The 24,030-nt window shown below is 38.9% G+C and overlaps 2 protein-coding genes across 2 annotated transcripts in view; one reads left to right on the top strand and one right to left on the bottom strand.

Annotated features, from left to right (window-relative positions):
• LOC136882431 (zinc finger protein) overlaps positions 1-24,030 on the bottom strand; it is a 358,684-nt gene that overhangs the window by 125,017 nt on the left and 209,637 nt on the right. The gene's annotated exons all lie outside the window — the stretch shown is intronic.
• Positions 1-24,030, top strand: part of LOC136882321 (zinc finger protein 570-like) — a 235,667-nt gene that overhangs the window by 174,049 nt on the left and 37,588 nt on the right. Inside the window, exons 5-6 of the mRNA XM_068229551.1 lie at positions 13,141-13,219; positions 22,077-22,163. Coding sequence (XP_068085652.1) covers positions 13,141-13,219; positions 22,077-22,163 — 166 coding nt within the window. The remainder of the gene's footprint in view (positions 1-13,140; positions 13,220-22,076; positions 22,164-24,030) is intronic.

The following is a 24,030-nucleotide window of genomic DNA, read 5'->3' as shown; positions in this document are numbered from 1 at the left end:
TTTAATGCATTAAATACACATAAATGCTGCTTTGTAAGCAAGTAGATGGTTTGTATTATATTTTTAATTTATATTGAAATTCATGAAACTGAAGCATAAAGCGCCTATTTAGTTTTGACTGTACAGTTGCTTTTTAATTAATATAACCGTACCTTGAATAAAAATCACATGGTTAAACATACATAGTTTTGTTACTTACATTATGTGCAGGTTAGATTCACACCTCCGTCTTTTTCCGTTTTCCAAGGAATTTCCGGGTTTTTGAAGTTCTTGAATGATTTCTAGAAAGGTCGTCCCGTGCAGTCGACCAACGGTAATCGGCCCTCATATTCACATCCCAGCGTCGTTCTGCATCTTTGATATCCTAGTGAAACCTTTCACCTTGTTCTTCACTGACAGCTCCTAAATTTGGAGGGAAATAATCCAGATGCGACGCTAAGAAATGAAGCTTAAGGCTCATATTACAACCGAGTTCTTTAAACTTTACCAACATTTTCCTTGCAATTTCTTTGTATTGAAGGTCCTTAACCCGCGAGTGGTCGCTAGCCGAAATGTAACGTGAGTGATCGCGCGTGAGACTTTCTCTCACATTAAAATAAATAGGACATTTTTCACAGTTTTGTGGGGCGTAAGGCTGAAATTTATTACTGAAATAAAGCAAAAGTTCTACCTTATATATTTTACATAAAAATGAAATGATTAACTGTGTGTGAGAGAGAGATGGCGTATGGCGTTTAGCGCCGGTAGTGTCCGAGGACAAGTTCGGCTTGCCAGATGCAGGTCTTTTGATTTGACCCATAGGCGACTTGAGCGTCAAGATGAGGATGAAATGATGATGAAGACGACACATACACCCAGCCCCCGTGTCAGCGAAATTAACCAATTAAGGTTAAAATTACCGATCCCGCCGGGAATCGAACCCGGGACTTCTGTGACCAAAGGCCAGCACGCTAACCATTTAGCCATGGAGCCGAACATGATTAACACGTTCCGTGCGGCTCGGTTCACCATGTGCCCCGAAACATGTTACATTTATCCGTCGGCGCGAACTTCCCAAAACTGCGAAGTAACTACGTCCTAGTTAAGAATTTCCGTTAACTAATGGCAACATAGTGTTCCAATTGAAGTAAAGGATCGAGGCATACTGCTAGTTTTGATCGGCCCAACGGTGACCCGAAGGAAGTTTTTTTCATCTTCCATTCATATCGCTTCGGGTCACCCTGAGTCCCGATTGTTGTCTGACCCATATTTTTACGCGGGAATCGCTTGGCGCGATTACGGTGAATGAAGCCTTGAGTGTTGCTGCCCGCAGGTGGTAGATTGTTGGTTAAGGAGTACCACCCTTCTGATATCTGCTTTCTGCATTGCTCTTAGGTAAGCGAATAGAGGTTACTGGAGTAGTTATTGACATATTTGTTATCTTCCGTAGATAGCCTAATATTTACAAGCAATTTCACGTCCTTTTTAGGCATGGAGCCTTCACATTCTGACACAGCGGTGGCACGGAAAAGAAAGAGGTTTAGGACAGCACTGGATCCCGGACGAATTGTTCATTATTTGGAACAAAGTGACGACAGTATAAAATAATTAACATAGGCCTCTCATATTACAATAAAAACTGATCAATGAACGAGAATCTAACTCTTAATTCCGGGGTAATTTCTGTTTCACGCAATTGTTGAATCGGAACAGTGTCGCACAGGTAAATACGCTGGAATGTCTCCTCAACAATGACGCACACAACTATGCACATGCATTGTTTAGGATTTCATACTAGGGAGTAAACAAAGTCAATTTCGTCAGGTCACCGGTGACCCGAACCGATAATAACTAAAGGCAGCATCGGGTCACCGGTGGGCCGATAAGACGTAACATTAAGTCATCGAAATTCACTGCCGCAGGGAACGTGTTAACTGTTTATTAAAGACACAAATGACTACTTAAAATAACATATGCAATGTACATAAAAATAACTTCCGTCCTGAAGTTGTAAAAACTAAAATCTCAAAACTTGCATTATGTCTAATAATATTTACATGCAAAGCAAGGTTTCTGAACACAATAACATTTAAAAAAAAAAAAGAAGTTTCCCACTCCACTTCAAAATAACACCAACGTCATTGGTCGCGCGATGAGAGAAACTCTCACGCAGCGCGCTCGGACACATAGGAACCTTTGTCCTGACTAGTGGAGGGGGTGCTTACTCTTCAAATGTGAATCACTTTACTCACGACAGTTATAGACTCAGCTAGAAGAGGGAACAGTCACCTTCCATTCATCACTGTGAAGTAATATCACAATAAAGAATAATTTGAGAGAAAATCTCATAGAGCGACCACTCGCGGGTTAATGTTGCCAAGGATTTTAGTCACTACATCTTTGAATGCGTTCCATGTCTCCTTGGTCATCGTGTCGGTGAAATTTTTATCCTTCATCAGTTTACGACAGTTTACGAATCTGTGGTCCTTCTAATACGCCTTTTTTTTTTTTTTTTTGCATCTGATAATGAGTTAAATTTAGTGGATAAATATTGGAAACATAGGCTACTTTTATCTAATGCCTTGACATACTGTTTCATCAATCCTAATTTGATGTGCAAGGGTGGAAGTAGAATTTTTTCACGGTCAATAAGACTTACATTCAAGACATTTTTGGATCCTGATTGTAGTTGTTTCCTTTCTGGCCAATTCACTGTATCCCAGTGTTTATCCCACGCCCTGCTATCCCATTCGCATAGTAAATAGGGAAATTTTGTGTAGCCTTTTTGTTGTCCTAGCAACAATCCAATGTCTTCAAATCACCGCAAATTTGCCACCCATGCTCGTGATATTTAATTTTTTTAAGCACCAACGTTAAGGTCTCGTATGTTTCAGACATTTTTGTGGCGTGTGCAAGTGGTACGGATGCCATAACATTTGTATTATGAAGCAAAACAGCCTTTAAACTTATTTTGGAAGAGTCAATGAAAAAACGCCAGTTACTAGAATTATACTCTTTCTCTCCCAATTGACGCAGATGATTTGAAACATCCGTACAAAGTACAAGTTCATCTTCTTGAGCATAATACTTTCGGAATTCTTTGTCACGATTGCGGTACCAGGAAAATGTAACACCGTGTGCCAACATATTCTTTTCGCGCAATCTTGAACCAAGTAATTCACTTTTTTTCTCTGGTTAGCTCTAAGCTCCTTATCAGTTCATCCTACATATCTCGCGGTGTATTGCGTATCTGGGGGAGTTTGTTATGAATTTACCAGGAAGCCCCCAACTATACAATGAAAATTTAGACAGCAATAAACCTATAATAAAATGCAAACAATAACAAATCAAATTACATAGTTGTATTCTAAAAAATGTTGCGCGAGAACATCTCTCAACATTACATCTTACGAATTCATGCAGATATTAAAACACCCAATTGCGTCAAAATTAGACGTGATAGGAAAAAAATAGCATCATTTTCGGAATCAGGGCAGCGATTTCCATAAAAATTAACCGCAAAATCATGTTGGCTAGTGTTATCTGTCATGTAACTATTCATGAACAGAAAGTGTTATGGATCTCTAATCTGTGGATTCGTGTTATTCTGACGGTGGTGACGTGGTGAACTCCATAACATGGGAGACGGGCTTCTAGTGCATCACGCGGAGAATTTGCTTTTTCCTGATTGGAGGTAGGTTGGATTCTATGTATTACATCGATCCGGATAAGGAGTGTGTAAGTAGGTGAGAATGCATCTTAGAATGACGACATCGATGCTCAGATGTAATTCAGCTTAGTATTAATTTTCAAATTAATTTATTTGTGTTTAGAAGTCAACCCCAACATCACGTAGCTTGTGTATAGAGAAGTAGAAGTAAAATCAATCTTGTAACATTGTAACATTTTCAGAACTGTTGAAGGCAGATAAGCTAATGACTCGGTTTAAAATCTAAATTTCGTACTTCTTCAGTACTCGTATAACATGAAACATTTTAGAGGTATATTCAAATAATATTTCATTTATCCCATTGTTTTGGAGGAAAAACAAAGGGAGGTTTCTATGTTGAACTGGGCGTCCTTATATATATTCCGAGAGTACCTTGGGTAACCTGTCTGGAAAAATCTACACTGGAATGAAACCGCGGAGTCGTGTATTTATCAGGATATTTAATTTTATTTTCATTTTTCGATAAAGGTAGCTTTCATGCCACATGACTATTTTAAGAATGATATCAAATGAATGCCTAGTAGTTTTTATGACTGTACTTAATTGCGTTGCCGTGGTACAGGTAGAGGGGAATTCAACTGTAATGTCAACCCTCGAAGAGGCAGTCTTTTTTTTGTTTTGTTTTTTTGTTTTTTCCTGTGATGTCGCGGATATTGTACTGGAGTTGCAGGCTCTTAATATAAATTCCGACAAAAATATTGGCGAGCTTTCCATCTACAAAAGAGTATATTATTTTATTTAAAAAATTGGTAGCAACAAGGAGATTTATACTCAAACATTTTATATTGAAGATTTATATTGAAAACAACTTACGGAGAAAAGAACGAATTTTTAATATTTTTTCATATTTGCTAAACATTTACTATATGTAATTTGATTAAATGAAATGGCGTATGGCTTTTAGTGAAAGGAGTGTCCGAGGACATGTTCGGCTCGCCAAGTGCAGGTCTTTTGATTTGACACCCGTAGGCGACCTGCGCATCGTGATGAGGATGAAATGTTGATGAAGACGACACATACACCGTGCCAGCGAAATCAACCAATGATGGTTAAAATTCCCGACTCTGCCGCGAATCGAACCCGGAACCTCTGTGACCAAAGGCCAGCACGCTAACCATTTAGCCGTGGAGCCGGACTGTAATTTGATTACATTTAGGTTTTAAATTTTATAAACATACATGAAAAGGAACATAATTAAATAGCTCATAATCTATATATATAAAGCAAGATGTCCTGACTGACTGATAATCAACGCACAGCAAAACCTACTGGAGATAATTGCATGAAAATTTGCGGACATGTTCCTACCGTAGCTTAGATGCGCACTAAGGAAGGATTTTTAAAACTACCTATTTTAAAGGGGTGAAATGTGATTTTACTTTCTTGTTGAATTTCTCCATTTCTGTGAAAAAATATTATACTTATATTCATTCAGATATTTATTTTCATGTATCACAAATATCATAATACTATTTTTAAAAAATTTTTAAAATTCCTTTTTTAAAGGGGTGAAAAGGGGTGATATGTGGTTTTACATTTGTGTTCAAAATATCCGTTCTTTAACAATATTCTACATATATATATAAATTCAACCTTCCATATCGTCTCAATAGTACAGCAAAAATCTTGCATTTCTTTAAAAGTCAACGGAAATATATTTATTTTCAAGATTTTCCAGATGAAATGCTTGTCTTGCGCGCATGAATCTTTGGCTTTTGCGAATTAAAAATGGCAGCGGCACTTTTCCAACACATAAGTGTACGCGCCGATTCAATCCGCTTCCGCGTATTTTAAGACGGTTTTAAACCAAATCCTTAAAGAAAAGAAAATACAATTAACAGTACAGTATATAGGCCTACATATACGAATGTTTGTGAGTTAATTCGTAAGCAATTGTACGCTGTGCTGATAGCGCAACGGTTAAGTCAACGGACTAAAGACTCCAAGAATGCAGGTTCCAATCTGCCTGTGGGCAGCCTTTTTTTAACTCAGGAATATTGTTTTATCAATGAGATTTATTACAGTTTTATATTTTGTTAGTGAGTTATGCAGCCGCTTACAGTTTAAATGAATTGTTTCATCCGTACAACTGGTAAAAAAGGCTAGGCGAAAGCAGTACCAGTTCGGCGCGCGCATGCGCATTAGCAAAGCTGTCTACTGTTCGAAGATATGTCACTCATATTGACAAAGGAGAGACCGGAGGCAACTTGCATAATATTGTCGACCAGTAATGAAGTGAGTGTGATAGAACTCTTAAACAATAAGGGTTTGAACCTTGGCAATCCTTGCTAATAACTACTACTCCTCAGAAGAGTACAAACATTTCATACCAGAAGATTTAACGTACTTGCGTGTGATATTTCAAGGAGACAGCTAAATAACAGACTGCAGCGCGATAACGTGAAGTTCGTGAAGCTATTGTTTCGTAAGTTGTCTCCATTTTGTCCGAAAATCATCTTGGTAATAACTATTCCTCTTCATAATAGTGCCGACTTTTCGTGTCAGAAGATTCAACTTATGGTGGAACATGTGAGTTGACGGCAGCAGGCAAAATATTTCCATTCCGCTTTGAAGTTTATCGTGATAAAAAGTTATAGTGGACATTTAGTGATGAAGCTAATCCCGTAAAAAGATTGCGATTTACTGGTAATCTCTCTGTGCGAAGAAACAAGTGCTTCATTCGTTGTTACAAAAGTTTCTGAAAAACGTCGTACTCGATACTCAAACGCTACGAGAAAGATACAATTTAAAAAAGAAGCAGCCACATTTTTACAAAATAATCCTTCCGCACGTACCATTGCTGAAAGTAAATACCAAAATAAAAATCCCGAAGTCCATAGAGCAGCAGCGGACACGTACCAGAAGAATAATCTCAAGGTTCATAGAACAGCGGCAGTCACGTACCAGAAGAATAACCCCAAGGTTCACAGAGCAGCGGCACCGATATACGAGAAAAATAATCCCGAGTTTCATAGAGCAGCGGCAGCTACACACCAGAAAAATAATCGCGAATATCACAGGACAATTCAAATGCGATTTGAGCAACATCACCCTGGGGTCCGAAAAGAAAGGCGATTGCGTCCATGTAAAATTAAATTTCGTTCCAGGATGTCTTCCAATCCTGAAATTAATTTCGAAGATAACAGCTTGATAACCATTGGTACAGTGATCCATAAATGCCAACTCTGCAATGCTCTCAAGTGGAAAGATGAAACACCAGGCATGTGTTGCGATTCTGGCAAGGTTCAGCTGCCACCATTCTAATCTCCACCTGAACCATTGTACAGTTACCAATGGGTGCCCATCCAGATCATGGTCATTTTTTGATCGAATTAGAAAACATAGCAGCTGTTTTCAAATGATATCTTTTGGTGCTAAGCAAGTCATCCAACCCGACTTTATGCCAACTTTCAAAGTACAAGGTCAAATTTAGCATTCCATAGGCAGTCAATTACCAAATGCTCATCAAGATCCTGCATGTTTGCAGATTTACTTTAATGATACGGCTAATGAATTAAATCAGGGCCTCTCAGGGTGCATGCGCCTGGTGTATGCACTGTGCACGGTGCAAAAGACGACTTCGCTCGGATGACCAGAGTGCGGAGCCCCACTCCTCGATTTGGAGCAATAGCGCTGCCTCTCTCTTTCCCCACGCCTGTCTCGCTCGCTCCCCCTGTCTCTCTCTTACTCATTTGCTCTGTAGCGCTCCAAATCCGAGTCGAGTAGCCCAGAGACGAAGCGTTGGTGCGAGCCGAGCCGAGCGGGACCGATGCACAGTGCACGGAGCTCTTGCGCCTCGATTTGCATGCGTGAGATTTTGGGCGTTTGAGAGTTCCTGAATTAAATGAAGCATTACTTACATATTTTGATGCAGAAGAAATAGAGTCTAAATCGGTCGACACGGTGTAACAAACGGACGATGCTCTCAGTTATCCTGTAGAATTCCTAAATACTCTTAATCCTCCAGGATTCCCATCTCACAACGTTTGAAAGTAGGAGCACCTATAATGTTGTTACATAACCTCAAACCACCTAAGTTGTGCAATGGCACTAGATTACGTGTACCGAGCTCGATAGCCGCGGTCGCTTAAGTGCGGCCAGTATCCAGTATTCGGGAGATAGTGGGTTTGAACCCCACTGTCGGCAGCCCTGAAAATGGTTTTCCGTGGTTTCCCACTTTCACACCAGGGAAATGCTGGGGCTGTACCTTAATTAAAGCCACGGCCGCTCCCTTCCCACTCCTAGCCGTTTCCTTTCCCATCGTCGCCCTACGACCTATCTGTGTCGGTGCAACGTAAAGCAACTAGCAAGAAAAAAAGAAAAAGATTACGTGTGACGTGGTTAAAAAATAATAGAAGCTATTGTTATTACAAGAGAATTTCATTTAAATGCGAACTCGGAACACGCGTGAAACTTTCAATTCCGGCCGAAGCCGGAACGGGAAAACACATCATTTACGTTCATGTCTTACATTTCGTACAAAAGTCGATGAACGACGCATAAGGTTGGTTCAGTGGACTTCAAAAGAAAATGGGAAATAATATAATGGGACATAACTCAACTATGACACGAGCGAAGCCGCGGGCAAAGCGCTAGTTTACTATATATGCCATGTACGAGGGATGATCAAAAACTAAGGTTACAAGGCCAATATTCCTGGGGTTTCATCTGTTGTAGTAGAGAAATTAGTAGTGTGCAGTCATTCTAATACATGCAGTTGGCAACTGTGCAAAGTTTTAGCCACTCGCCACTTACAGAGCTAGTTGTAGGTAGACACAAATGGTGACTTGTTTGGGAAACTGCCCCGAAGAAATCCGCTCTGTTATTTGCCTTCTGCGGGCGAAACATGTAACTGTGGCTGACATTCACCGGCAGCTAGAGGTTTACAGAGAGACTGTAATGTCCTGTCAGCATGTCGCAGAATGATGTCGAAAGTTTTCGGCCGGGAGAGTAAAGGTCACTGATGAGGATCAGAGTGCCCAATCCAGCACAGCATCAACAGATTTGAACACAGCTCTCGCGGAGGAGCTGATTCATGACAAAAAGATAACCTAGGAGCCAGACAATTCACCTCAATGTCGACAAACTTCACCATATCGGTCCTCTATGTAAGTCCTAATAATTTAAAATTATAAAAGTATTTTAACGTGTAACATAGCCTTTTTTTACAGTACTGGAGGAGCATTTGCGGAAACATAACGGAAGGTTTGTTCTGCTCTGTTTTAAAGAGTCCGGTCCTGCAAATGTTGAGCATAACGACATCTGACCTGATGGGACATACATGGCTAAATTTTAATATGTATACAACTTTGTAATAAATCAATGTATCCTGTAATGATGTCAAAATTGGATGATAAGATGGTAGATTCCTAGTGGCAGCAACAAGACAAGCAGTGGCAAGTAACATTTTATCAGTGTCTGACTTCGCTAATTGATGCACCCAAGGTGATGATACACGTTGTAAGAGTGTAAAGGATAGGAGGAATGAGTGAACTGTTCAAGAGTGTTTTTAAATATGTTCCATGTCGTAAGTGTTGGGTTACAACAGACATTAATATAAAAAAGCAAAGTCTACATATGTTGGTCAAGAGTTGATGTTATGTAGGACAATGCATAATGTTAATAGGATATGATGTTGTTTTTTGAGATTTGGATAAGTTTGTTTTTGATGTAAATATGCTGAGGAAGGGAGTTAAGGCTCCCAAAACATCGAACATATAAATAATTCAAGTATTAATAATATATTGACAGGGTGGACTAAACAATCACCCATTGTACATTATTATTATTCTTTTATCGATTTTGGCCTGCTATGGACCACGTAAATAACTCCTCATGATTTAAACTTTCTTTGGTGCCAGTACTCATCCCATGAATCGAAAAATGCCTAACCGGTTATGGAGACTTAAGTTGAAAAATAACCTAATATATGTACTGTCAGTACTATATGAAATAAAGTGTACACGTTTCACTGCAGGCTTTGTAACTATACTTTTTGATTACCCTTCATATATAGGTTAGAGTACTGTACTGAATTGAAAAAGCATACAGCAATTTATACAATTTTGCCACAACTTGTTCGCTTCACTCTGGAGTCACTTGGGTGGGTCTTCCTTTTTACTCCATTCGTATGGGGTCTCCCTAAGTTTGCTATCTTATGATAAAAAAACCCTGGTGAATTCCATCATTAGGCCTACACCCTTTACACAAGTATATAGATCACTGGTACTTTTCTTTCAAGCGAACAACATGCAGGCGTTTTTTTTTTTTTTTTTATTGTGTAGCAGTTTTTTGGGGGCATGAGAGGGGTCTGCTGCATGACCTGCTGGCCCGGCAACTGGTAAAGGAACTGAGATGGAACTATGCCAGAATGCGCCAGTGCATGTATGATGTCATATTTGTGGGTCCTATCTGTGTAGTAGCAGGTTTTGTGTGGAGAGAAACTATAATAAAAATAAAGAAATAGATATGCTGCATTGATTACAGCCACATATATATTTAACAAAGCCAAGCTTTCCGCCAAATTAGTGTACATTGGCCTACTTCAGGGCTTGTGAGGGCCTGTCTCCAAGAGTGAGCAAATATAATTCTTCGAAAAAATGTGGAATCACAACCATACTATCCATAGCCCCTCCCCCACCCAGTAACTGGACTGAGGGATCGGTGTGCTGTGGTGGTTGGGAGGGAAATTACTGATTCACTGCCATCTGTAGACAATTTCTTCAGCGTGTTGCACTTTGTCATAGTGGTGTTATGCATGTATTTCTTGAGTACAGGTCTCCATTTATCACACCTGTAAAAGATTTCTGTGCTCTATTTCTGAGGGAAGCCGTATAGATAGAGCTGCACCCAGATAACATCAACAGAGAAGACAGCTTCAAGTTATCAAATATATGGTGATCTCACCACTAACTTCTCTACTCAGCTGACATGTTACTTGGCAGTTTGATATTTAAAGGTCATATATGTGCAGATACCTAGTACATTAACAGTAAGACAGTAACACAGATAGCATTGCAATGTGTTCATCACAAAAGGTGTCCGTTCCATTTAGTACACCTTCCATGATCCTTAGTTTAATATTCCGTCCGCTTGCCCATTTGAGCAAGACCAACTGCAATACTTGGTTCATGTCTGAGAGGATACTCTGCTTGTCAAAACACATTTCAGTCTTGTGTGATGTTCTGTACTCGTTCTATGAACAATCACCAAAAACTAAACTTTAGGAAAAAGTCGTGAGCAACTTCCTGTTTTTGCAGTAGTGTCCTCATATTTTTAACATTCTCCCACGATTGGAGGGTGAAATGCTATACGGTGGAAAGCAAAGTTCTTTGCAGCCAGAAGTGTTGGGATATTTCTTTTCTTTAAAGAATGGAACTAATTATGATTTTATATTCTGTCTTACTGATTGCTGTATGCTACCTGTGTATATTGTTGGTTCATCATTTCCAATTAATCTACCAGACAGAACCTTGGTAGATCAATAATTTGTTTAATTTTAATGTGTCTGTTTTATCGTGTCTAATGATGTCCTTTGTCCTCGGTATTTGTATCAATTGCGCTTTTATCCCATTTTAGTTTGTGTTGCGTATTTTAATGTGTTATTTTAACATCTAATGTAAATTACATCTATATATCTGCACTACCAGGCAATGCCTTATTCCTTTCTTCCTGTATTTTCTCTTATTTTATTATAAACTAGGGCATTGCGAATTAGATCCACTGCTGTTTTAATCTCATACTCATTTTCCCATCACCATTTTTTTAACTCTTGTCAGTGGATATATTTTAAAATTTTGAGTATCATGTATCATGTCGTCCATCTCGTTCCATTAGGGGCCGATGACCTTCAATGTTAGGCCCCTTAAAACAACAAGCATCATCATCATTTAATTTTAATGTTTATTGCCATCAAAAGAGTGCTTCGACAATAGTCTGTCAATTTGGAATACTCTTACCCACAACCGAAGCTCACCCTGTGACTATCAATGCTTTACGGTGAATTACAGTTTGATTGGTTTTCGGTCGATTGCAATGATCTTGTCACTACCGAATTCTCCCCCCAGGGGATGCTGGAGGGCTGTTGGCTGCTTTGTGGCCCTAACCTCCAGACCAATGGATTTGTCACTACGTGAACCTAACCAACACAGACCAATGGTTTTGCCACTAGCCCAACCTAATAAAACCAATCCAATGGTTTTGTTGCTGGCAGGATGTACCTCATATTCCGTTATGTTTTTGTCACGTCGTCTGAGCCGCGTTACATTGGATCCTTAATCTCTTTTTTTAACTACTTAGTAAGGTTTTAATCCAATCTATCGTGATCACATTGTGTTATGTCAGAACAGCCAATGGTACCAGATCATCAGTGTTTTGACATAGCCGTTGCTATATGTCCCTTCAAGTTATCCGTCATTAGTGCAAATCCAAACCTTTCAATGATGGCACACAGTCACACAACCCACAGTCACGAAGCCCATGCAGACTCATGCCAGCAGATCCTGGACTAGTACTCAATTCATTTACCAATCCTCTTAATTATACTGACCATGAAATCTCATCTCAGTAAAGACAATAACCTGGTTTTAATGTTTTCTTCCCATTACAAGCAATCAGTGGAAAACTTGTCTTAAGTCTACATGTATTTCCTTTTATCAGATGCTAGGAAATTCCAAGAAATCCCAAAAATTATCAGTCCTAATAAGGGTATTTACACATTTACAAATTGAAGATTGTGTATAAATCTACTACAACAATAATTAGAGGCACGAACACAATGTGGAACATTACTCAAGGCTTCAAAAGATTTCTCACTAGCCATTTACATTGAATTTTTTTCACCAGGCAGAAAGTTCAGTTTGACAGGAGACAGGAAATATTTCATTCAGGTTGACATCAGAAGGAAAACTAGGGATTAAATGTAGCTGGCTCAGCTGAGACATACATGTGGCCGACCAGTGACTATGTAGTGGCAAACACAAGACAGGAACATTACAGAGCTAGTCCGGCAGCTTTTCTGTGTGTCTGAGGTTAATGAAGATAATGTAGTTACACATCTCAAAATAAATAATGACAATTTTGTCTAGCTCTCATAACTCTAAGCAGCTGGTGTGTGTTGTGCATGCACTGCACAAAAGTGATTAAAGATATGTAGGCATAGATCTGTCATCGTCTTTTGTTGTCGTTCCATTTCTTTTGTAAATGGCTTTATTCTGTGAATGGTGGGAACTCCTCCTTTTCCTCTTCTGACTAGAATTACGATAAGTTGGTTTTTTTTTTCCTTAACACAATAATGACCACCTGTGAATTTGTTTAAGAGCATATCCATGGGAATATGATTTGAATGATTAATATTTAATACAGTAGTTTAAGGTGATTCATAATTTGTATGCTGGGCTTGTGTTAATATCTATATGGCTTGTATTTTACAGGTTGAAAAGTATGGAGGAGCCTGTGTTTGTCAAATGTGAGCTAGCATGGCCTGCGGATACAGAAAAAACCTCTAATTTTGTAAGTGGATTGATCATAAAGAACATTCCTCTAAAAAAAGGGAGAGGACTTTTTTATTTAACTACATTTTTTCTATAAAATGCCCTCTTCATTTAGATGGGCTCCCACCTCATCAATTCCAGCTACCTCATGTCCCTGTTAGGTTTCTTTCTACTTCTCACGTTCACTAAAACAGAAAAAATTGGAAGTTCTTGAGTGTACAATTTTAGCTGCGAATGTTAAACTGTTATTTCGTGTCTTACTCCAGAAACTGTTCTTTATAAGTTACAGTTTGTTCTCTCCCCCCTCCCCCCCTCTGTTGGCACAATAGCCCCATAAGGCCATGGCCTACCAAGCTACTGCTGCTCAGCCCAAAGGCCTGCAGATTATGAGATGTCATGTGGTTTGCACGACGAATGCTCTTGGGTGTTATTCATGGCTTTCTGGACCAAGGCTGCTATCTCACCATCAGATAGCTCTTCAGTTATAATCACATAAGCTGAGTGAACCTGGAGCTTGTCGTTCTCTATATGCGATTTTCTATTTTACGCAATAAAAATATCACATGAGAACACTTTTACGTATTTCTAAAACTACTTTATTCCACTACGAAACTCATCCTGTCAGAAGAAGAAAACATTCAGTGCCTCTCTCAGAATACAAAAAAACAATCGCTCTCTAAAACAATTCTTCTTCTTTTTCTTTTTCTACCGCTTATCCCACACCTGTGGGGTCGCGGGTGCGAACTGTGTCGCACATGTGGATTTGGCCCTGTTTTACGGCCGGATGCCCTTCCTGACGCCAACCCTATATGAAGGGATGTAATCACTATTGCGTGTTTCTGTGGTGGTTGGTAGTGTAGTGTGTTGTGTGAATATGAAGAGGAAAGTGTTGGGACAAATACAAACACCCAGTCCCCGGGCTAGAAGAATGAATCAGAGACGATTAAAATCCCTGACCCGGCCGGGAATCGAACCCGGGACCCTCTGAACCGAAGGCCAGTACGCTGACCGTTCAGCCAACAAGTCGGACCGCTCTCTAAAACAATCTACATAGAATTTATACATGTTTTACATCAGAGATCTAATGGTGCTGTTCCTTGACGCCATATTGGAAGTCTGTGTGTCCGTACGTCCGTTGCTATGTTAACCAGGCTAAGCATATGCACGTTATACGTCCATGGACACGAAACATAAATACAATAACATAATACTTTCGGCTCATCGTAAAACTCAAAATAAGAGTATTGAAGGTTTTATCCTAATTAGGATACCTGACCTACGACAATTATCCCCCCTAAAACCTTCAATACTGATTCCGGACCTTCTCTTCTCCAGGTCCCAAATTACAACTAGTCGTCTTGTTATCTATGTCTACAGCTATTCCATCCTCCAGAACAGGTATCAGTGTATGTTGATCCTCTCCGAAGTTCGTACTCCTCCGGGACCCCCTAGTGAGTGCCCACTCTCCGGTCCCTCCGCTATCCTGTAGGGATCGAGATAACATCTTCTCCTTGAGAAACCTCACTGCCATTTCAGTCGTCTTTTTTCTTTTTCTTGGAAGATTCACCTGTTGTATCTTCTGAGCTTTTCTCACCATCCTTCTCACTTTTTTTCTTATTTTCCGCTGTTTTACTATCTGATTGATCCTTCTCTCCAGATGCCTTTCAGAACCTTGCTTCTTTTTCAGAATCTTTCTTGCCAACTTTTTCTGATGAAGTCTCTCAGCCTCTTTTCTAAGAAATCTATCTTCACGATAACGTACATGTCGCCGTAAGCGTGCCCTTGAGTGATAATGGATGGTTAGAACACTCTCTTGTTCTTCATACAATGACAAGTAGGTACGACACCAATCATAGTAATACACCCCCACAATCCGGGCATATTCAGCACCTATGGTTTCAGTTTTGTCTTTAGATTTGGGTACTATTTCATTCTCTTCTTCTCCCCCGGCTTTCTTTTCAGCTTTTCCATCTCCTCCGCTTTTTCCTTCCTTACTACCAACAGAACCTACTGAATCAAGAATCATAAAGTTGACAAGGTTGAGCTCCTTTTCATCATCTTTTCCACCACTCTCTTCATCGTCACTCTTGGATTTGTCGGCCAAGAGAGCCTTGAACTTGATGTGATCTAAGGAACACAGATGATGTTCGTAAGACATTAGTGTATTGAATCTTTGTTTACACACCCGGCAATATGGATTCAAGAATTTCACCATATTCTCATGATCCTCAGAAGTCATGTGTGTTGATTTGGGTTGCTTGTAATTGAGCTTACAAATGGCACAGAACTTCGTTCTATCAGACAGTGTATGCCGGAACTCTTCAGTTTCATCTAGCATGCGGTGCTTTTGACGTTGATTCATACGCATTCGCTGCAAGGTCTGCTTATGTAGTAATGGTTGTTTCCTCATGACATTTATGTGTTTAGGTGAATAGAGGTGCATTTTGTACTCCTGTACTGTGTCACATTGTATTAAGCAATGAGGACAGGACAGATCATACGCAGGTTTCCTTCGTTGATCTTCTTCAGTTGTAGAATGAGCATCAAAATCTTGATCTTTTGCATTGTTAGCCTCTGAAATGGTTTTCTCTTCGTCTTTCTTCTTCTTGACTTCGTTTTCCAAGGTGTTCATATCACTTACTACTTTATCTACCAGTACATCTAATTCTACGCTGTTGCTTTGGTCATTAATTTTGGAAATATCCTCTTTCAGATCTCTTACCAAGGAATCGATTCGGCCTTTTATCTCCTGAGCCTGGGCCTCGATTTTCCTTTCGAGTTTTTCAGATTGTATCCCAATCAAAGTAGTTAATTGCGTAAGCATCATGCCTACCCGGTCGTTGGCTTCCTTCTCCGAGACAACTTCAAAAGCGAAACTACCTGGGTCTTCCTCATTTTCTATCAGATCCCGGCGTAGTCTCTCTTGTAGTTCCGACTTGCTCCCAGCCGTCGGTAACCCTCGGGATATCAGCGCCTTTCGTAAAATCACAACGGTCATTTGATCAATCTTCATCATTAAACTTCGAAAGTCCTGTCACGGTCGCCAATTTGTCGTTCTCTATATGCGATTTTCTATTTTACACAATAAAAATATCACACGAGAACACTTTTACGTATTTCTAAAACTACTTTATTCCACTATGAAACTCATCCTGTCAGAAGAAGAAAACATTCAGTGCCTCTCTCAGAATACAAAAAAACAATCGCTCTCTAAAACAATCTACATAGAATTTATACATGTTTTACATCAGAGATCTAATGGTGCTGTTCCTTGACGCCATATTGGAAGTCTGTGTGTCCGTACGTCCGTTGCTATGTTAACCAGGCTAAGCATATGCACGTTATACGTCCATGGACACGAAACATAAATACAATAACATAATACTTTTGGCTCATCGTAAAACTCAAAATAAGAGTATTGAAGGTTTTATCCTATTTAGGATACCTGACCTACGACAAGCTAGCCCTCAGATCCAGGTAAAAGTCTCTGACCTGGCCGGGAATCAAACATGGGGTCTCCAGGTAGGATGCAGGCACTCTACCTGTACACCACTGTTTCTAACTCTGCATATTTTGGTTCAGTGTAGTGTTTTTAGTGGTGGTGTCCAGATTGAAATATAGTGGAAGATGAGTAGGAAAGTAAAAAATATAGTGATTATTTTTTGTATGTCAGCTATACTGTTGGTCATTTAATCTTTGACATGAATGCAGACCTTAAACTTCTAAATAGTTGGTTGGTATTTAATAAGTTATCACGAAACAGTACCTGTAATTGGCAGTTACAAACAAGTTACAAATTGATTTTATCCTAAGAAATCATGTTGAGCCAGAATTAGTAGAAAAATCGTGAATTACTGTCGAGGAACTAGTGCAATTTTTTTTGTTATAAATTAAGTTGCTATGAGATGTGACGAACTGAAACCTGTGTATTAATACTGGCCAATACAACAAAGTTACAAAGCAAACAAATAAGAAAATTTTAATGAAATAAAATGCTGTGTTGTCCTGTAAGAAAAAATACTGCAATTTCTGACACACATCTCACTGCCTTACCATGTGGTGAATGCTGTCTAAAGGGTAGGGGGGTGTTGTTCAAGAGGCACAGTTTTTAGTTTCATCATCAGTGTGGAAGCATTAGTTATTCATAAATATCTTGAGAGGCTCCAGCAAATGAACATCACAAGGTGATAGGGTGGGTGGTCAAGAATCCCAACCACCATTTCCTCACAAACTCTGCTCCACGATCCTAGTGTCTTGCAGATATACATTGTGATGAATTCTGAAGAATAATAGGATATAGTTTCCTCCTTCTGCACCCTCATTATGGGTTGATGTGCCATCATTGGAGCAAGCAGTGGGTCCTGGATGGGTTTCATTTGTTCCTACCTCATTCAAACCCTAAAGACCTTGTCCAGTTTGAAATTAGAAAAATGTTACATAAGCCATTTTTAAATGATTTTGATTGTGAAATAGCTGAACAGATTTAAACAGCAACCCCTCATTTTGAAAAAAAAGCCTTGAATTTTTTCTAGTTACTCTGATGTATTGTGACATCAGCGTCTTGCCCCATCGATTAGCACTGGGAGCACTCTACACTCAGGGTCTTGACGGGTTCTTCTTGTTGTGGGGCTGTTTCAGAGAGACGCATGTATGTGTGCCGCAGCTAGCTGAGGTATTCAGATGAGTACGTTTCGCGTCTGTGGTGGGAGATCGGATCTGGAATTCTATTGGGCGACCTGGATTCTGAATCTATGCATTGAGGTTTTCAGGCCATCGCTGTTTTGTTTGCATTACCTATTTTTGTGACTTGAACCATGCATGTAACGAGCGTGACTTCGTTTTAGGTTAAAGTTACTTATATTTCAGTATGACCTTGAGGTTTGAATCAAGTTTACAGGTAAGGTTGTTTACATCTAGTTTATAATGAAAGGATGGAGATATTCAGGATTGGATTCCGTTTATTCATTTAAGTGATCCTACCTAACCAAGATGAAACCAAAGTGTGATCTTAATTTTAGATATCTGAAATCATTGCTACTGACACTATGACTGCTAAAATTATTCAATTGATTTAGCCCTATTTCAACATAATGCAGTAATCTTGAGTTAATCAATCCTCATTTTCCAAGAGCTATTCGTAATTACGAACACATGTTTACACTTATTCATTAATCTACATGGACCTTGAAATTAATAATTATTTTCGAGATCTCGTTTTTAACCTGTTCTGTTTGAATGTATCACCTATCTGATCATACTCCTTGTTTACTTTCATTGTTATGGGTACCCTTTTGTTACTTTCGTACAAGGTTTACATTATGCGAAGTTTAATTTTATTTGCGTCGAATGAGTCCAGCCAATAATGCCTTTTCATGTATTACCTATCCTAACTAAAATCAATAATCATCACTATCCTAATTAACTTATGTTTTTCTGATGAGGCTCATCTTGACGCAACAATAATTACACGTCCATCCTCACACATACCTTCGAGGATCGTATCAACTTAATACTACTGCATGAAATGAATAATAAGAAACAACACATGTAAGAACAAGAAATATGTACACTCAAATGTCAACAAGGCATCACATGATATCTCTACTACTTAAACTTAACTACCATGTCCATGAAGTAAAACACCTAACCTAACCGATATCATGGTATGTGTCTTCGATGCTATGTGCGTGATAAGCTTCCTACACACCGCAAGCGTATCACTATCGTACCAACTGAAAATCATAATAACCAAACGTAAATTCCGAATATGGCATCCGTGTGTCGTGATAATCGATTGAATAACCGTGGCCGACATCGCATCACAATTAATAATCATCAACATCACCATCTTAGCTTACACTTACATATGAACATTACAATCTTAGCATTCACTCATGTATGGATATTACAACCTTAGCATTCACTTACACATGGATATTACAATCTCAGCATTAACTTGTACATGAACACTTCCATTTACATGATCTATCTTCACAGTAACATAACACAGTTAAATAGCACGTTCTACATAACGAATTTAGGATAAATTTTCACTATCACATCTCAGCTTATTACCTCATTCTCATGGCGCAGCACCTTTCACTATCTGAATCACTTAATATCACATGAGCTTGCCCACGCATCAATAGCATACCACGATATCACCCTACACTATATTATTTATCAACACAATAACTATCACCATTGCAGGCACTTAATACACTTGGCACTCACATCACCATCATTATTATATTTATTTCACATCGATTCACATTATTATTATTATTATCACTCGTACCTTCATTATATTTGTATCACTTACCTGCATAACATCTTCATTGATACCTCGATATGCCGTTGCTTCATAACCATTCTCGTAATTGTAGTAAACCTGCTGTAATTATCATTCGAGGAACAATTTGCCCTTGAATTTACAACGTTCACTGTCTCCTTACACGTATTAAATGACGTCTCCATTTCCCTGCGTTACCTGTGTTAACTTCACAGTAAATATGCTCAGATTGTATGGAAACGCATGTTACATATGCACACGTAAGCTCGTACCTTCCAGTAATCACGATACCACAGCATAATGTAAACAATGCCGAAGTCGCCTACTACCATAACTAATCGTTCACTCACAAGATACCATAGGATTTCTAATACCGTGTCGCCAAACGCGTATATGAATTAATACAGACCTAATTACATAATATCACGTCGCTCATTGTGCATTTATTCTTACGTCTTTACGAACTACTTCAGGACATGTACTGTATTTATACTACTATCTACATCGTGTATACTAATAAATGCAATGGAATGCAAATAAATGTTGCATAAAATAAATTGCGAAAAGACATTATTAATAATGTAAAGGTTACTGGCTTGGTTGGCCAAGGTGGCAGAAAGCGCATGGCCTATGTTATACTTCCTCGTAACCACGCCATCATCTCAGCTGGACACGCTTTTACTTATTTAACTCTCCATGCTCTCCTGTTTGTTTCCTGAATACCTTTCTGGCATTGTTATCTTACTTTCATGCAGATCACAGTTGAAAAAGGCTAATATTAGATTATTCAGTACACACAATCACTATTGAACCAACAATGCGTATACTTCCTATTATACGTAGCCGTTTACGAGATACCGACAATTTTTTTAAGTATCACGTTGCTTTCCTTGTAATGGCTTTGCCTCGTACAACTCTAAGTATTTCCTTGTTATTTCACACTGTTGGCACTCATTTACTGCGTACGTAACACACAACAACTATCTTCACACTCAATTTGCATACGCTTGAACTTCTCTTAATGTATACCAGTAATATGCTCATTTAACAACAACTTTTCTTAAGCTTCCCATATATCAACTTCACGGTACCATTACATCGACAACAACAATGGCCAGGCTTTGTGTTCCGCCTTTCTCGTTTAAACAAGACGTGGAATAACAGAATTATACACTATGTGGAAGTTTATCTTACATACCTACTGACATCTATCGATACCTAGGTGTCGCCACCATCCTTCTTAACAACTATTGATGTTTTACCCTGCATAACATTACCTTTGTATGTAAGATCTTTGGTTTTGTCTTATTTTATACATTTTATATTCTTCATTTAACTTAATTTTAACATTATATACTTGCTTTTACACGTCTTTTTGCTCAAAGAGGAAAGCAAAATATCTCTCTTCACGCACACACGCCGGGCTGAGTGGCTCAGACGGTTAAGGCGCTGGCCTTCCAACCCCAACTTGGCAGGTTCGATCCTGGCTCAGTCCGGTGGTATTTGAAGGTGCTCAAATTCGTCAGCCTCATGTCGGTAGATTTACTGGCACGTAAAAGAACTCCTGCAGGACTAAATTCCGGCACCTCGACGTCTCCGAAAATCGTAAAAGAGTAGTTAGTGGGACGTAAAAAAATAGCATTATTATTATCATCTCTCTTCACGAACACTTCTTCGCATATTTGACGCATATAGTTGAATTCTTGCCTAGACTGTTCCAGCACCATGTTTCTGGACCTCGTGCTTGCTGTTCACACTCGCGCTGTGGCGTTTGTTCCACATGGAAACGGCACAGTAGGCCAGTATCCAGTATTCGGGAGATAGTAGGTTTGAACCCCACTATCGGCAGCCCTGAAAATGGTCTTCTGTGGTTTCCCATTTTCACACAAGGCTGTACCTTAATTAAGGCCACGGCCGCTTCCTTCCCACTCCTAGCTATTTCCTGTCCCATTGTCGCCGTAACACCTATCCGTGTTGGTGTGACGTAAAGCAACTAGCAAAAAAAAGAAAACGGCACAGTATGGGTAGGTTCCATGTGGCAACTCGTACCATCACCACTTGGGCTACAATGGTAGAATTGTGAGTTTAAAACAGTAACATGTTGGGATATTGTTAAGAGTGAAGCGTGAAGTTACGATTAACTGTGGCTTACTTACTGTGTTAACTTTGCTACATAAAATCTGTATATGTATATATGAAATAAACATTGTTATATGGTGAAAATATCTTCAGATATTTGAAGAAAGGCTTTTTCTTGGAGTATCATATAGTTGTCGGCCAATAATGTATTTAAATCTAAATTTATACCAAGGTGTCTATATTAAAACAGGTCTTCCTATCATGACATCCCAATATTCCTTTCAGCGTCATATTTTGTCATCTTTTTTTTCTGCAGTATTTTCGCTGCACAAGCCTTTAGTGGAGTATATCAGACCAATAATAATCAGTGTAGACTTGTGATATTTTAAGTTTGTTTTAGTATTTCTCCATGGGTCTGTTACATGACCATAGGGTTGTTTTTTTGTTTTTTGGAGGGGGTTCTGCTGTGAAGACATAACTACCTGCTGATATATTTTCCTTATAGGAGGAAAATGCTGTCCGAACCTCTGACATTCGAGTTAAGATTAAGGAAGATCCACATGCTGCAATTGCTGATCTCAGTCTCCAGGAGGTATGTGATTTTTCATTAATTGATCCATGCTGATTTAGGGTGTTAAATCAGAAATGGGCAAGCGTGCAACATACATTTAGAATTCTTCATTAACATAACTACATTAATTACAGTAGAATCTGTCATATGAACTGCTGTCTAATTTCATTTCTTCAAAGTTTATGCATAATTTAATATATTTTTTAGTTAATACTTGAAATGGATATACTTCCTACGTGGGTCCCCGTTGCAGGTGCGGTGCTTCTCATAAAAGGGGCCCAGAGGCTCTCAGATTGGGAGTGTGGGTTGGCAACCATAGTTCCACCAGCTGAGTCAGGCACTACTTCCTCTTGTGTTAAGCTCCTCTCTTTCATCTTTCCTATCCAATCTCTTTGTTGAACTCCTATACTCTTCTGACTCAATTTTTAATTAGGTGTGCAATACTTAGGCCCGGTTTCACAGTTTGAGTTTAAGCCGAAGCTTTAGTAAGCCACGCACGCCGCTTAAGCAAGGCTTACTCTTTGGCTTAAACACTACGAGTTTCACAGTACGGGGACCATGTGCAGCTTTACTAAGCTGAACATCTCCGAAGTTGGTAATGCTTGCGCATGCGCAATGATTCAGTTCTCATCTTTGTTTACATCCGTAGCCTATGATTGATTGACTTGTAGGTTATACATCGTTTACCAGCCAAGATAATTGAGAAAAATGAACGGAAACTGTGATTCAAATAAGCGTACTGCAAACTTCAGTTCGCAAGAAGTTTGCATTTTATTGGAGATTGTAAGAACTTATAAGCATATAATAGAATGTAAACAATCAGATAAATTATTGTGGAATAGGAAAGCTCAAACATGGAACAAAATTGCGGATACATTTAATGCCAGGAGTGGTGCAGTGCATAGAGATGCTAATGTGTTAAAAAAGAAGTATGAAAATATGAAAAAAATCACCAAAAAGAAGTATGCGGACGAAAAATGTGCTCTTCGAGGTACAGGTGGTGGTCCAAGTAAGCCATCGCTAATAACACCAGTCTGTCATAGAAAGAAAGAGATCCACCTTATCAATACTAAATTTAATATTGTTATTTAAAACAGGACCGGTTTCGACTTATTACAAGTCATCTTCAGCTGTCATTTACATACACATTAGAATACATGTTCAAACAGTTGTATCTTACAAATAAACATGTCGTGTTTGATAGACATTAGGTAGTATGTCTAGAAGTGAAATTCTGCTTCTTACATCTAAGTTTAAAGGATCAAGAATATAAAAAGATATCTATCTTTAACACATTAAAAAATTACAACACATGATAAAATTTGTTGTTTACACCTGACCTTGAATATAGCATTATCGTTCAAGTTTTACTAATAATAGTTCTTTAAAAGGACTTTTATATTGCATTGTTTTTAGTCGACTAAATATGCTTAAATGTAGCCGCATGTGCTTATACAGATACTTCTTATTAGGCTTAGACTTTGTCAAAATGAGTACAAAATAGTACACGCCAAGCTGCCAAGCGATACACTTCCCAATCATCTCACGACTATAGTTAGCAAGTATCATAGACCGAAAAAGAACCACCTACAACAACAGCTTTCATAACCCCAGCAGCACATTCATCTTCAATCTGTATATTCAACAAGACAATATAAATTTATAGTGATTGGACTTTAAGCAAATAGTGGCCAATAGTGCCCCATTTGAACTTGGCATGTACACGTGAAGAACAGTACTTCATATGAAGTTTTACAAATTTGCAGGACTGCCTCTTACCTTTTAACTTATATTGAAAGGTACCATTGTTTTATGTTGAATTTATGTATTTTACACAGTATATATTTGAAGAGGTCATTCAATACAGGTTTTAATTACCTGGCATTTC

Source organism: Anabrus simplex, chromosome 10 (assembly GCF_040414725.1).
Source record: "Anabrus simplex isolate iqAnaSimp1 chromosome 10, ASM4041472v1, whole genome shotgun sequence".
NCBI classification, from domain to species: Eukaryota; Metazoa; Arthropoda; class Insecta; order Orthoptera; family Tettigoniidae; genus Anabrus; species Anabrus simplex.
This window is presented reverse-complemented; position numbering and strand designations above follow the sequence as displayed.